Source organism: Crocodylus siamensis, chromosome 9 (genome assembly GCF_052110815.1).
Source record: "Crocodylus siamensis isolate JL-2025a chromosome 9, ASM5211081v1, whole genome shotgun sequence".
NCBI classification, from domain to species: Eukaryota; Metazoa; Chordata; order Crocodylia; family Crocodylidae; genus Crocodylus; species Crocodylus siamensis.
This window is the reverse complement of record NC_143403.1, coordinates 15,072,901-15,088,748: the sequence shown is the minus strand read 5'-3', so window position 1 is coordinate 15,088,748 and position 15,848 is coordinate 15,072,901. Positions and strand designations below refer to the sequence as shown.

Here is a 15,848-nt window from a genome sequence, read left to right as displayed (position 1 = left end):
GCTCCAGGCTGCTGCAGCAAGAAGGCCGGGGGGAAGGAGGGCACACACCCAGACACAGACACATGAGCAGCTGCAGCATGCATGTGGCCAGGAAAGTAGCCTAGTAGCATGTAGAGCAGCACCCAGCAAGTAAGTGTGTGAGTGGAAAGGGGTGGAGGGAGAGGAAGAGGGGGCAGATTGAGGCCCCCATGATGAGGGAGGGAGTGGGGCTGGGGTGAATGGGGCCCTGGGGCCAGGGCGGGTTATGGGATGGAGCCGCAGATGGCTTGTCAAGAGGCATGGTTCCCTGCTGCTGTGAGCCACTCTGGTGGAGGCATGGGAGGCCATGGGGGGCCTCCTGGATCGTGTGTGGGGTGGAGGTGGGATACTCATTGCAGGCTGGGGCTCTGCCCTGCTGGCTTTGCCCCAGGAGCCATACAATACCATGTTGTGCCTCCCACTGCTGGACAGGCAGGGTGCACACGGCTAGTGCGCAGTGGTGGGGAGCTGAGCCCCTGGACGAACCACCCGTGGCTCTGTCCCATGACCTGCCCCAGTCTCGGGGCCCCATTTGCCCCTGCCGCCCTCCCTCCCTCCTTCCTCCCTGTGGGGGCTTTGATCTGGCCCCCCTCTCCGCCACTCTTCCTTTTCCCCCAGCCCCTTCACAGACTTAGCTGCTGCTCTACATGCCACCGGGCTGTGTTCCTATAGGGTTACAATATTTCCAGCTGGAAAAAGGAGGATACCTGGGGGGGTAATATGATTGGGGTAGAGCAATGTTATGCCTGTGCCTTGCCCCTGCCCCTCACTCCCAAGCCACAGCCCCCCCAAATTCTGCTGCTGCTTCTCACTCCTGACCCACAGTACCCTGCATCCTGCCAGAGCATGCAGGGACAGCCCCTTCCCTGGGCTCCAAACCCCACACATACTTGCACAGCCCACCACAACTTCACAAATTCCCCCCACACACATCTACCCCCAACCATACAAAGTACCTGCATAATTTTGAGTTTTTAGCTGTGCAATTAAAATCGCAATTAATTGTTACAGGTTTTTTTCATTACACAACTAATCGCAATCACACTTCTTAATCATTTGACAGCCCTACTATATATGGAACTTTCTTTCTGCTTCATTACATCCAAATTTTTTTCTTAACAGTCTGAACTTAAATAGAGGTTTTTAGAATGTTGATTTTTTTTCATCTTTCACAATATTAAAAATATAAAAATGAGATGTTCTCAGTATACTATCAGATGAGGAAAGACCACATATTTTATTTATTTTCTACTTTACAAAGCTGAGAAGTTGTCTCTGAAAATCAATGAAGATTCTTTGCACACGAATGATACAGAAGACTTAGAAATGAACCTACAAACTAGAGAGAGGAATCTAGAAGACTACTGGAAGAAAGCAAAAGAAATTTTACACAGACTAAACTTGCTTGAAAATGAGCATTATGAGGTTTGGCCAGTTTATTCCAGTTATAAACCTAAGCAGATCTTTTCCCTCAAAGTTATGGAGAAATTTGAAGCAAAGCATTAGAAAATTCTCAATATGAGCTGTAAATGGGTGGGGGGACAGTCGTCTGAGAAACTGCACCCTGTAACATTTTACTTTAGCATTATAGTAGGTTAGAGATAGAAGAAGCACTCAAAGTGGAGTGAATGCATGAATAACATCCTCTTTTTAATATTCTGAGAGAGACTACAAAATACATTGTAAAAAATCTGGTTCTGTAGGATTTAGTATGCAGTCAATTCAGGTTGAATACTGTGGCAGAAAAATAATACCCAGATTTTTAAAAACATTCATACATCTTTTGAATCTACCATTTCCACAATTTTGTGGAAATTCTATGATTGTATGTCTGTGGTAATTGCATGCATATATGTGTACTCAAGTTCAGTGCCCAAATACCTCTCTCTCAATCATACTTTTTTTTTGCTAAAGTTCTGATAGACTTCATTTGAATTGATATACCAGATAACTTTCATGCTTTATAAAATAAAAAGTATTCAGTATAGGTTTAGAATTAACAAACAGTAGTTCTTACGTTTAAAGGATACTTGCAGAAGCTTTCATACCAGGGAAACAGAACATAGTAATCAAAAGCAGGATCTAGTAAAAGCTGTAGAGCATGTACAACATAAGGAAACAACATGGAAAAAGAATGTGTGTCGAAAGTTCTGTAATTAACGTGATAGAAATGGAGATGAAAATCCCAAATTATGCCAGACTGACAAAACCAGAAAACAGTGCTGTGAAATATCCCCAGAATCATGCAAGGAAATCTGGAGGCACGTTAATCTGAGTGTAACAAAGTGATGCTGGCATACACACAAAGAGCCCATTAATGGTACAGAATTCACATTGTGTTGTAAAATGCTGTATTTTCATTCATATTATTCTTTCAGTTGTTTAACATCAGGGCTTTAGTTTGAGACTTCAAACCAACGTGAGTTTAACTGGATGTCATCTATTGTTATTCTGCTTTTATACCATTGTTTCCACAATTAGGCTGTAAATTCTTAAAAGTTCTCAAGTTTAACATGGATTTTTGTTCTTGTGTTTTTTCATGACTATCTAGTCCCCTTCAGATGCAAGTATTATAGTGGTCTGTAATTGGATTACAAGCTAGTTTAGGATTGACATTTATAAGTATTTAGAACTGCTTGGGTTTAGGATTTGCATAGTTTACATCCCAAAATTCTACTATGTTACTGTTCCTTTAAATTCTTTAGCACAACCTTGCTGCCTTTCGTGTTAACTTTCATCTCTAAATGGACTCTCTTGCTTCTTCTGGTCTGTCCCTTTAGCCCTGCGGTAGAATTAATTAAACCTTTAGCATTCATTGATATTTTTGCAATATAGGACAGAACAAGGAGAAAAATATTTGTTGATGTACTGCCAGAAGGAAATATGCCAACAGCATCGAAACACCATGATATGGATGGACCGCGTAAAAAAATGCAGTGCCCACAGATAAACTGTCAGTCGCATGATTTAGTTAGTACTACAACTGTAAATGATAAGTCACAAAAGAATGAAATATTAAAAGCTGTGAATCCAGTAAATGTTTCTATTGGGCAGAGTGAACAAAATGATACTTTATATTCAGTTGATAAACTGCAAAGAGGTAGTGTGCTGTCTGATCTTCATGGGCATGAAAGAACTGCTTGTGAGAGGGAACAGTCTCTTCTTGAAACAAGGTACGGTATTTGATGTCTAAGAGTAAACATTTAAAACTACTATTAATTTGCAAATCAAATAGCATTTTTATTCAAGCTATAGTTTCCTTAGGTTGCCTTCTCTGAGGAATTGTGTTAGATCTTTAGGCTTGGAAGGATTCAATTTTCACTGGTAAACAGCTATTTCACCTTGCACACAGGCTGGCAAAAAAATATTTTCATCAGTAATCAAAATTTACAGAAAAGGGTCTGTAATGGAACCCTTACCCCTGTTACTGGACAGTGGAGAAAGACACAGAACGTGGGTGGGTGGTGTTAAGAGGAAAACAGTGCAGTTAGCTTGCTGTTTCTTGCCTAATGACTCATCTGGTAAGCAAGCAGGACTACTTAAACCCCTACTCAGAAACCATGGGAGAAGAGGGGGGAGGGTATCAGTGGCTTCAGCCCAGTGGCAGCAGGGCCCTGCCCAGGCCAGGCAGGCTGAGGCTGGCCACCACCTCTCCTCATGGTTATAGAGCTGCTGGAGTGCCATACCAGCCTCCTCTTGTGCCCCGTACCTGCCTGGCTCTTTCCTGATAAATTAACAGAATGATTTAAAGCAGATATAATTCAATGATTTATGGATATTTACTACTTATATTTTGATGCAATTTTATAAAGCTTTTAACAGTATACTGTCATTACTAAATTGTCTACTCCCCACATCCCTAATTTTGCACAATCCTGAAACTTGAAATCAATAAAAATCAAAATAAATGCTTAAAAACAAACATTGATTTTAGCTGTGAAAATATTAAAAAAAATAAAAATTGAATTCTGCCAAGCCTAAATATCTTTGACATCTCACTTCAGTGCAGGAAAGGAAAACTTTGATTTTGTTGTCTAGATCAAATGGTTACAGTAATCTCAAATGAGTTTATAGTTACTAGTTAAAAATATATATTACAAGTTCAAAAGCATAAAATCCATAATATTTTTGTCCATTTGTACCCCATTTTAATCACTTCACTTCTATTGTTATATTCTGGTATGATTATGCATTTATTCTATTTCACATTTACCTACTTGGATATTTTTTTAACATGCCACTTTATATCTGATGAAATACACAAGCGTCTCACTTTTATGGTCTATGATTTCATGGTGCTTTCTTGTAGTAGGTTTGCAAGGGATAATATATATATTATCGCAGAGAGCTTGATGTTGCACATGCACTAATGTCCTGAATGTATTGTTCAAAGAGTATTTTGAATTATACCTATGTCAGTCCCACTGAAATCACTGTGTTCCTTTGAGCAGAATTTGACCTATTACTGAAACCCAGAATATGTATGATATGTCTCACTATCTAAAATAAACCTTCTAATCATTTGCCTTCAGCAGGCAGACATGCATAACTTGTTGTCAACCTGGAAGGACAGATTTTAGAGCTGCTCTACAAGAAAATTTAAATTGTATTGTTTAAATCAGTGATGGCCAGCTGTTTTGTCAGGTTAACCACAAATTACCCCTGCACCCTCCACAAGTGCCACTCTGATCCCCTTCCTCTTCCCAATCTGCAGCTGTGCTCTCTTCACCCTTCTCTGTGCTCCCTACCTGATTTGTGTTGCTGTGCTTTCTGCATCCTGTCTATCTGTTGCTTTAGTGTGCCTGTCCTTTCTCTAGTCTGCTACGTGCCTACATGTAGGTTTCCCATGCCACTTGTGTTAAGCTGGTCACCCTTAGCTTAAATAATCAGAATTGAAACTTTGTTCTGTTCTTATTTTCCTTATTCCCAATCACCTGATTAGGAAGAAAATGGATAGTTAATACTTGAGTTCTGTCACTCACAGCTTTATCTTGATTTATATATCAGTTTCATAACAAACTTTTATTCTTCCTTTTGTTTTTCATGGTTATCTTTCCTACCCTTAAATAGCAAGACAGTGAATGGTAAATTGCTAGGGTAAATAGCAAATTCCAATACATTTTAATTACATGTTTTGAGTATTCCCAAAAAAACAGGTTAAGGGATATGCAGTGTGTTCTTATTTACAAATTTACTTCAGTTCTCTTCTGTCATCTTGCATTTTGAATATCCATTTTTTTTAATGCGACTCTCTGGCTCCTGCTCCAGCACACATTGTGCTTTGCCTTCACAGCTACCATAAAGTTCTCTGGAGCATGGAAAGTGGCCCATAGTTATGTAACCTATGTTCTGTTTTCATTACTATTTAGGACTTAGAAAGTTACAATTTGCAAGAAAGTTTTGCTTTTTAAACAGTGTCATCCAGAATGTATTTTCCTGGTAGCAAAGATAACCATGCTTCCCTTCTAAAAATTGCCATAAAGATATGTCAACAACACCTCTCCTACCCTGGCTATTTGGGGCAATTAACACATACTAGTGCAGTTTCTAGAACTTAGCATTTTACCTTTTTGAATGATATAGGTTGTAGCCATGTTGGTCTAGGGACAAAGGCAGACAGGGTTTTTTGGGTAAGTCTGATTTATCTTTTTGAGAAGCATTTAATGATAGGCTGAAGATTAATTGTGTTGTGAGCTTTGGTTTTAAATTAATAACATATTGATCTTTTCAGTGACCATTTGTTTAAACAACCAGCACTGACTCTTAACACACGACAGGCACAAATAGCAGGTAAAAGCAACTGAAATATATTTATTTTAGAGATACAGTTGTGTTTAATGGATTTTTGTTAGAAATAAAATATGATCAGTTTGTCTTATCTTTACAATAATATTATATGAATCTAGTGAATATTCTACTGCGTATAATTTCTAATTCTATTATGTGCCGCATTCTAGAAGTACTATAGATATTCAGATGTTTCAATAATTATATACAATTATACAGTGAGAATATTGTGTTTAGTTTCTGTGTTCTAATATGTTTTACTTATGTTTTGTTTGTTTTTCTTAAAATAAATTTGAACATTGCACATTACACAGGATTGGCCTAAATAACCATCTTGTGCTGTATCTGAAAGCCAGTTTAAGTTGATAGTAAACCTATTAGTAGTTCAGTATATTTACCACATTTTGTCCTGTGCACTAAGTATTACATAAACTAAAAACCTAATCATGTGAACTAGCACATGGATAATGTCAAACCTATTCATAGTTCTAAAAGACATTAAAGTTTAATTTACTTGAGTTAAAAATGTCTCAGTTACTTTAATGCAACTCAGTTAAACTTATTGCTTATCTAGGCTTCATTGTATGCAATCAGCTGTAGTTATCCATGTGCTTACACTAGTTTTACCTGATTTCACTCGAACTACTTCTGTGACTTCAGCACAGGCAGTATCAAGGTATAGAGGGTTAGTGCTGATCTTTGATTCATAATCATTTCATGTATTTATTTCATGGTTTAGATGGCATCTTTACTCATGATTAGCTTACTGACGTATTACGGAAGAGTTACTTAAGGATTTGTTATATTTATTGTTATGTTAGAAGAGGGCAAATTGTCCTCTAACTATGCTGATGTATATCAAGAATAGGCACTGCTCTGAGTTGGGTTTTGTAGGACCAGAGTCCAAATTTGATATAAAATACAATTGGTCTGATATCTTACATTGGTATGCAGAGGTATATAAGGTGAAACTGGTGTAATCATGTTGAAAAATAAGACTGACTGGGTACAGTGAAGCAAAGGTAAGCCTGAATTCAGTGGAGTTAATCTAGATTTACACCAAAGTAATTGAGATGCTCTTAACCTGGGTAATTCTGTATGATTTTTAATCATTGTAAATTAAATATCTATATATCTTCTAAAAATATTTAAAAAAAATTAAACTTTATGTATGCCATTGAAAAATGACTGCCAAAAAGAGAGTTCACCTTTTTGATCCTAGTGAAGAGTGTGTGTGTGTGTATTTCTAATTTAGATCCACTTCCACTTTGTTCAGGTGGAAATAAAGAAATAAGTATTCAGACTACTTCTGCATCTCCTAAAAAGTCAGATTTAAGGTGTATGGGTAAATATTTATTTTAATCTTTTTCCTATGGTTTCATAAAACATGTTATGCACAATCAGAACTATAAATAAAATGAATCAATGAATTGATATTACCACTGATCTGGCACATCTACAGTTTAAAACTAGAGCCCTTAATCATGCCCCCACTGCTCCCAATAAACTGTAAATGTCCTGGTCTGTTGTTAGCAAAATTCACCAATCTGAGTAAAGCCCACTCCCTCAATTTCAGACCTGCATCTCTTTCTTCTGTTAATAAGTAGATGAGTTGATTAATAAATAGAAGAGAGAAAATTTTTAATTAACACAAAATACTTAGACAACAAAACTGTTCTTGCTTGTTCATCTGTAAAAGGGAGAGAGTCTGTTAAGTAGATTTGACTACTATGAAGAGCCTCTTCCATTCGTGCCCTGACTCTTGGGGGTGGGTCTGCAGTACAGCAGTCATGAGTCCCAGAACTGACCCCCGCAAGCATACCTGCTTCCCCCCTGCAGTCATCCCCAGGGACCTCTTTGAAGTATCCTGGAGCCTGAGGTCTCAAGAGCGTCTGTGAGGTGATGACACTCTAGCAGCCTCATTGGTGCATATCTGGGTGGGGAGAAGAGGATGGACAGGGTGGGCTTAGGCATCTGTGCCAGGACACACTGCCACCAAAGGTGGACGTAGCCATGCATAATCTTTTATGGATTGTACTGGAGTTATGTGCTCCAAAGAATTAATGAAGTGGGGCCATACCATTGTTTCAACCACCTGTGACCGCAGCACAGAGCCTCAGAATCTGCAACACCTGCTGCAGTTCCTGCTGCTTGAAGGCACATGCACAATGAAAGACCTCACAAAGTGTAATAAATGAGCATGAGCATGTGTAACAAAATGGTCAAATGTGGTGAAAAAACAAGATCTTGTAAGGTATTGTTTGTTAGTCATAGCATTAGTAAGTGTGTGTGTACGTACACTCTGAATATATATTTCATCTATGAATACATATTTGGGGAGTTACTGCACACCCTTAAGAAATCAAGTACTATATTCTCTGACATACACATGCCCCCATATAAAGGACATACCTTGATTTTGGAAGGCAGAAAGGAGGAAAAGATTTTTCCAGTCATAGCCAGCTGTGTCCCCTAACTTATGTAACTCACGTAAAAACATTTTATCAGATAGATGTATGTTGTTCCTACTTTTACATGTGCTATTTCTCCAGCTTGTCTTTTTCAGGGTGTGTAACAGTAGGACTATCTCTGAATAGCAAAAATTTTAGCAAGATGTTGCAAACTTGTCCGTACCAGTGTGATCGTCACAGAGTCATTCTGGAAGCTGAGGAGAGATACAAAGAGAAACTAAAGAAGCTGGCTTTCTGTAACAACAGTAGTTCTGCACCTTATCAAAGTAATCATGAGAAATTATTGTAATACATAAGGGAGTAGTTTAAGATGTATTGGTTGTTAGTAAGTTAGATCAGAATCAGACTCAGCCAAATGCTTTTACACCCACTTAACTGGATCTAGTCATAACAGTGTGAGGTCAGAATCAGACCCTGAGTCCCTGGAAAGAGCAAGTATAATAGAGCTTTTCTGTATTCATTAGTACTGGTTTTATGTTCTCAATATGAGGATGAGGCCAACTGTCTGTCTCCTTAGTCAGTCCCTGCCTATAGCTACTGGGGACAGGAGAATGAAATAATGTAAAATACAAATGAATGGTAGAGCAAGAGCATGTTGTTTTAATATCATCTCCTCAAGGATGCAAGAAGCTTATTATACGTCTTGACTAAGATGTTGGGTTTTTGCTGGTAAAAAAATTCTAAAGATTTTTAGAATGTAGCAGTTCTTTAAATGTTGGTATTTATGCTGATAACATAATTGTCCTTTACTTTCCAGAAATAGTGTTGACCCCAATTAAGAAAGGAAGCCTGAATACAGTCTCATCGACCTTCAGAAGCAGAATTTCACAGGAAAGTTTCCAAAGTAAGCCTAGTCTTGCAGCTTATGCTCATGGAAATAGCCCTGACTATATGTATAGTTCTATAGTACTTGAACACGTGGGCAACTTCATTATGAAATTCTCTGGATGGACATTGTTTTCCTTTATAATGTGCTCTACAATGTTATCCCTCACTGTACCATTTTAATTTTAAATAATTAGTATCTCATTTCTGTGTAGCAGAAGCCAGAGAAACCCATTGCAGGATTTTTGCTTTTACTAGAAAACAAGTCTTGTTCCATCTCAAAACTGGTCTGGAGTACAGTATCTCCTCTAAGGCCTAAGGCCTCAAGAATACTAGTTTTATAAACCTTGTTATATTTTTTCCCTTCATCCTCAGTTTTATTTTCAAATATATCATACCTCATTGAACTGGCTCTCTTTTCACTTGCATTACTGTAATACTGTTGTTCTCAGTAGGTTTAAATATGACTTAAACCATTTAAATTAATGTTTCTCAATCTTTTTAGAGTCAGAGCACCTGTCCACCACTTTTTTGAATGTGGCAGCATCTCCAGTTGAGAATCACTGTTGTGCTGGCTTAGCTTACCTTAGTGGTTCTCATCTTGGTGCCACTGCCTGATAAAACTGTCCTGTATGTCTTGTGCACAGCCAGACTAGGAACTGCTGCTGCACATGTGTGCTCTTCCTGTATTAGGGTTCTCTAATAACCCTAAAACAGGCAGGCGAGCTAGTTTGTGCTGCAGCCCTTCATAGTGTGACCTTGCATGGTATCTTCCTGAAATGGCAGCACAGGAGGCAGGTGGAACTGTCCCACACACCTGTATTTCCAGAAGGAGCATGGCAGGGAGCCAGGGGGTTTGGACTGGGAAGGGCTGCAGCACAAGCTAGCTCTCCTGCCTGTTTTAAGGTTAGCAAAGAACTATAATGCAGGAAGAGGGCACACACTTCTTCAGCCCTGCAGGTAGGGCAGTTTTACTTAACCCTAGCAGGAGTAGCAACTATATCACTACAGTCCTGAGGGGGTCTTGTGATACCTTGGTTGAAAGCCACTGGTGAATTGAAATCCATAATAATGGCAAGTTGCAGCATGTAAGAATGTTCTTACCAGCTCTATCTATGGATATTCTAAAAATTAATACTCCTATATCCATACTTAAACTCTTAAAAGGGTGGCCAGATTTTAATGATGCTGAGCATGCATTACAGTTTACTAGTCCTCTGCACTTTTAAAAAGCAAGTCACTTATTTGAGAGCATAACTTTAGGCTCTTATTTTGAACATCTTGCTCTATATTACTGTCCACAATTTCCAAATCACTGATCATTTATTAGCTAAGTGGTCTATCTCTTCTCCAGATTCCCAATTTGATTATTTTATTCACACATATTGCCAGCAGAAGCTTTTTCCAAGTTACTGTCTACATTTATCTTAACAATTCATAACTGATATGACAGGGCTTCTGGGAAACAAATTGTTCTGAGGTAATCACTCAGACTGGAACAATTTTTCTTCTTATTCCAGAGGTTCTTTCCTTAAATTCTAATTCCTAAATGTTACCTTGTTTGTTGTGTTGTGCAGGAAAAAAAATAACATATTATTATTTTAAAAGGTATTCTTTTGACTCCAATGAAGAAATCCAAAACTGGTAAGTCAAATGGAAATGTCAAGCTGAACAAAAATATTCAGTTGCCAGAAAAGTATGACCTTACAGCTACATGTCCAAAAAGTAAGTAATACTATACAGTGAATTACATAATTTAATATGGTTAAATGATGCCTCTGGTTAACAGCTTTGAGATCGCCAGATCTGTGTGTACTACTGAGAGAACTTAATGTGATATATGCTAGTGTATATCAACTTATATTGACATGTGGGTTTGGTCTTCTGTCATCTATTAGTTGCTTCTACTGCTCATAAGATGACACCTTGCATATGTAATGCCACAGTAACTCTAAAGAAGCTTTAGTGCTAGGGAAAAAGATGCTTTCTTGGATTATTTGAAGATTAGACTTTTACAGCATTCATTTTCCCATTTCTTAGATCTACTGCTGCTTTACAAGTACTATGTTTAGTTGTACAGTAGACCTGTTAGGTTTAATTAACACATCACAACTTCATAGTTCTCCAGAGAGTCCAAGACAATAACTTGAAAAGCCAGAAAATCAAAGAGGTTCACCAGACAGATCACGAGAGCCTGAATGGAAAACGTAGCTACTTATTCGATGAAGATGTGGTAAGTTTTAGACAGTCAGATAGTACTGTCAGAGATTTATATACAAATCCCTGTAAAATCAATGGGAGTTATTCTTTTAACAAAATAGTCTTAGGCAAGAGACCAGCACCAAGAAGCATGACCCAGATGATCTCATTGTAGGCAGGTCCGTCACCATGTCAGTCCTCGACTTACAACGTTTTGAGTTGTTCTTACAGTGTTTATAAATTGACACTCTGTTTGAACTTTCTGATGTCAGTTTTGGTTTTACAACACTTGATCTGACGTCACGTCACGTCAGTGAACAAGTTCGCTGCATCACCCATCTCCTTGGAGAACATCTGTCCAAACTTCCTTGGACACTTTCTTTAAGAAAGCAGACGAGACTCCAGAAAAACCTGCGGCCAAGACTCCTGAGAAGACTCGAGCCAAGAACCCTTCAAAAAGTCACCTTAAAGAAGGCCTTCCAAATCAGTATCATTGCTTTTTACAATATAAATACATTAATGTAGCTATATTACTCATTTATAATTGACTGAGTTACAAAATTCCTGGGTTTTTTTGGTGAAAATAGGGTATTGGGCCTTGGTTCAGTAACCAATCCCCCATTATAACATTGTTTCCTATGGGAAAATCGGTTCTGAGTTACAACAGTTTGCCTTTAGATATGGTTTTCAGGAACCAATTGTGGTGCAAGTCTGAGTAGATGGAACAGAGTTCAGTTAGTAACAAGAAGCTCAGAGGCTCTCTCAAGCACTGCTTGAGGTCAGGGACCTCTGCTGCCTGTGCAAGTTAGGTCTGTAGTTCCACATTGTTGTCTTGGCACTGGTCTTCTTCACTGGTAACCAGGAAGAAAATAACTTAGTCACTCAAAGGATTAATTCATGTCAGCACCAGTCAGAGCTGTATCAAGTCTATCACCGTGTTAGGATTGCAACGTTCAGTACCAACTAGCACTTCCAGCTTGATCTTCATATGGCACTGAGACGTAGGACTGCTTCTCACTCAGTAATGCCATCACACTCTCTCTAACTACGACTTCTACTATCTTTCCCAGCAGAGTTCAGAGCAGTTAGAATCTCCTCTGCTCAACCTGTTCTATGTTGTTTATATTCAAGTCTCTTCAAGTTCCTAGCAGGATTTGGACACCAGAGCCTCCAAAACAGGTTCAGAGATTGTATCTAAATCTATCTTAAACATGGATTATGGTCACAAACTGATGCTAAACAGCACATGAACATCATTAAAAAAAATTAAAAGCAATTCAGCTGCCATGCAAGTTTAAAAACTGACAAACTAAAAGCTGCAAAAAGTTGAGGTTCAGGATCAGATAACATTCTAGTCTCTTTAATTTACATATTTCTTTTTCTGTTTCCAGTGATTTTCAGGATCCTGAGGAAGGTGAGACTGGATGGAACTCATGTAATCCTAATAGCTCCCATGTAGCCTCACCAATTCTGGTTTCCACATCTACTTCTGTCCAATAGTCAGTCCCTAATGCCTGTCCAAAAGGGCATAATCTTATAGAACTTTAGTTTTATTCTGTATCCTGATTCAGTTTCTCTGTACCTCACTGTGTGGATGCTATATGGATGACTTATGCTGCACAAAAGGTAGCCCTTCACTATAAAGATATACATAGCATAGTAGAGGTATTTTTCATCTTGGTCTGCTCTCCAGAGTGAGACCAATTTCAGCTAAAAGGCCACTGGATTACATCAGAACAGCATATTATATTAAATAAGTTAAGTTTTTGACTTGCATAAGAGCTCATTCCATCAGGCCCAGGCAGCTTTTTGAGCATACATTACCAGCATCCATACATTCTGATTTGCTGAGTGGCTACATAGTGCATACGTCTACCAGTCATTATATGATGGTGTCAGAGTAGACATCAAACTAAGGAAAGTAGTTCTACAATCATTATTCAAGTGAAATCTTAATTTCCACTGCCCAAAGGACCTCACTACTTACTAAAGGTGCACTGATACTTTGATGCCATATTGAATCAGCATTGATATAGGGAAACTTGGCATGATTGGCAAACTGCTTTTTTTGGCTGGTATGGCCGATAATTGCACCGATTAAATGTCCCATGCATGCACACAGCTGCAGCATCCATGCGGCCAGGAGCTCAGCCTGGTGGCTTGGAGATCAGCATCAGGCTGGTAATCTGTTGTGGGAGAAGGGGCAGGAGGACAGAAGGGGCATGGTGGGGGGAGATCAAGGCCCCTGTGAGGGAGGGGCTGGGGCTGGGGCAGGCACTGCCTAGCTGGGGTGTGGCATGAGATGGAGCCGTGAACAGCTCATCCAGTGGGGAGGTGACTCCTGCCGCTGCAGGCACCGCGGGAGGGGTGTGTGCCCCCAGATCTGCACATGGGGTGAGGCAGGCTACCACTGTGGTTTGGTGCTGGGGTGGCACCAGGCTCTTCCTGGCAAGGGTCTGGGCTGGGCTGCGCGTGGGGTGGACAGCAGCGGCACTGAGAGAGGGAGTACATTGAATTCTTGGGTGGCTGCAGACCCTTCCCCTCCATCGTATAGATCCCACTCCCAGCACCGCTACCACCCACCTTGAGTGCAGGCCTGGCTCAAACCCCTGCCAGGAAGAGGCCAGTGCTACCCCAGCCCACAGCAACAGCCTGCCCTGCCCTGCACGCAGATGCGAGGGCATGGCCCCCCCCTTGCCTTCCCAGGGAGCCCGCAGGGACGGGAGCTGTTCTTTCCCCCCGCACTCCTGGACAAGCCATGACTTTCCCATGTCCTGCCTTAACTGGGCAGTGCCTGCCTCAGCCCCAACTCTACTCCCTCACTCACTGCGGAGACCTCAGTCTGGCCCTACATGTCCCTTCCTTTCCTCCCCTTCCCCCACAACAGACTTACTAGCCCGACACTGGTCTCCAGCCTTCCTGGCTGCATATTGGGATCAGATCGGAATTTGCTGATACACCTCCTTAAAAATCAGCCATCGATATCGGCCCAAAAAATCTGTATTGGTGTATGCCTGCTACTTGCTGATTACCATGAGTGGAAACCTTGTGTACAAGTACTCCAAGAGAAAGAAACAGGTACTTATGCCACAGTAACTGTTTTTTCAAGAAGTTCTATACTTGTGGATCTCATATCTTGCCCTCCATTCCCACAGCTTATCTGGTCTTATCTGGATCCTGAGTGATGAAGAAACTGAGTAGTAAGTGTTACTCTTGTGTCCTCTTGAGGAAGAGCAAATGGCCATGGAGGGTGCTTGCATGGCTCCTCATGGGCACTGCTAGTAAAGGCTTTGTGAACTAAGTGGGATCCATACATACAGAACATCTTGAAGAAACAGAGTTACTCTAAAGACATGTCTACACTGCAAACTTGTCAAACCAGAGTTGTCCCCTCAGAACATGGCTCTGCTCCAGGTGGGCTACTTCCTGAAACAGAGATGGTGTAACCACTTTCATGCAGTGCTGCAGGCGAGCTGCATAGCACAGCTATGTGTTAAAAGGTAAGCTTGCAGTGTAGCTGTGGCTTGAGGCAGGTAACTGTTTCTTCAGAATTATTTTAAAAATTATAATTGAGACTTGCATTATTTCTTTCACTTTGTTAGCATATAATTTTACATGATTTCTAAATAAATCAAAATAAATACTTACAGAGTAATGAAAGTCCTTCATTAGCTATGCACACAGGAACTTTACAAAAGATGCAGCGAAGACCCCGGAAAGATTTTACAACTGAAGAAATAAACTATCTTTTGAGTGGTGTAAAGAATATGGGCAATCACTGGAATTTAATTTTATGGTCCTACCCATTTCAGAAAGGACGGACAAATGTTGATCTTGCCAAGAAATACCACAGGCTCCACATGCATGTAATTGAAATGTAATTTTCTACTAATCCTTTATATTTGAACTCTAGTTAGTTTTAACTTTAACGTCTCCTCCACATTTTCTGTTTTATGGTGACAGAGACCCAGGATGAGATTTTTGTGCAGTGCTTCTGAGGCTCATCACTAAATTTGCATGGGGGGGGGGCAGGGAGATGGGTTAAGGTTGCTTCAAGCCACGTTTTTCTTCCCTCCCAGTATTGGACTGCTTTGAAGGTCAGAATTGCCCTTGGTTTAACAAAAACAACCCTAGGGCAAGGTAATATTTGTAGGTAATATTTTTACTGTGTTTTTAACATGTACTCCTCTACATAAGTGCTAAGTTGTAGGCGTCTTTCTTTTAATTCTTTCTTGTTTTTGTCTTGACGTTTCTTTTTTTTCCTCCATTTTACAGATGAAGAAACAAAGTAAAGAAGATCATTAACCTGTTTCTGGAATGCTTAGTATTCTGTCAGATAATTTGAAAGAACAAAATTAATAGTATAAATGGCATTTAGGTAATGCTAATGTGCATATTACAGATGTTACTTAAATTATTTAATTCTTTATATTTTACTAGCACTGAAAAAAACAAAACCTAGTATTCACTTGCAAGAATAGTTTTGTTTTGCAAGCTTAAATGTAATTTTAAATTTATTAGGTACATTATAATTGTGAAAATGCTTAT

The 15,848-nt window shown here is 39.6% G+C and overlaps 1 protein-coding gene across 1 annotated transcript in view; it reads left to right on the top strand.

Moving 5' to 3' along the window:
- The window catches only part of TERB1 (telomere repeat binding bouquet formation protein 1), a 25,136-nt gene extending 9,288 nt beyond the window's left edge, over positions 1 to 15,848 (top strand). Inside the window, exons 11-20 of the mRNA XM_090062433.1 lie at positions 1,280 to 1,443; positions 2,854 to 3,191; positions 5,750 to 5,808; positions 7,082 to 7,150; positions 8,372 to 8,542; positions 9,034 to 9,120; positions 10,710 to 10,826; positions 11,222 to 11,334; positions 14,456 to 14,500; positions 15,576 to 15,848. Of these exons, the coding sequence (XP_089918559.1) occupies positions 1,280 to 1,443; positions 2,854 to 3,191; positions 5,750 to 5,808; positions 7,082 to 7,150; positions 8,372 to 8,542; positions 9,034 to 9,120; positions 10,710 to 10,826; positions 11,222 to 11,334; positions 14,456 to 14,485 (1,148 nt within the window). The 3' untranslated portion in view covers positions 14,486 to 14,500; positions 15,576 to 15,848. The remainder of the gene's footprint in view (positions 1 to 1,279; positions 1,444 to 2,853; positions 3,192 to 5,749; positions 5,809 to 7,081; positions 7,151 to 8,371; positions 8,543 to 9,033; positions 9,121 to 10,709; positions 10,827 to 11,221; positions 11,335 to 14,455; positions 14,501 to 15,575) is intronic.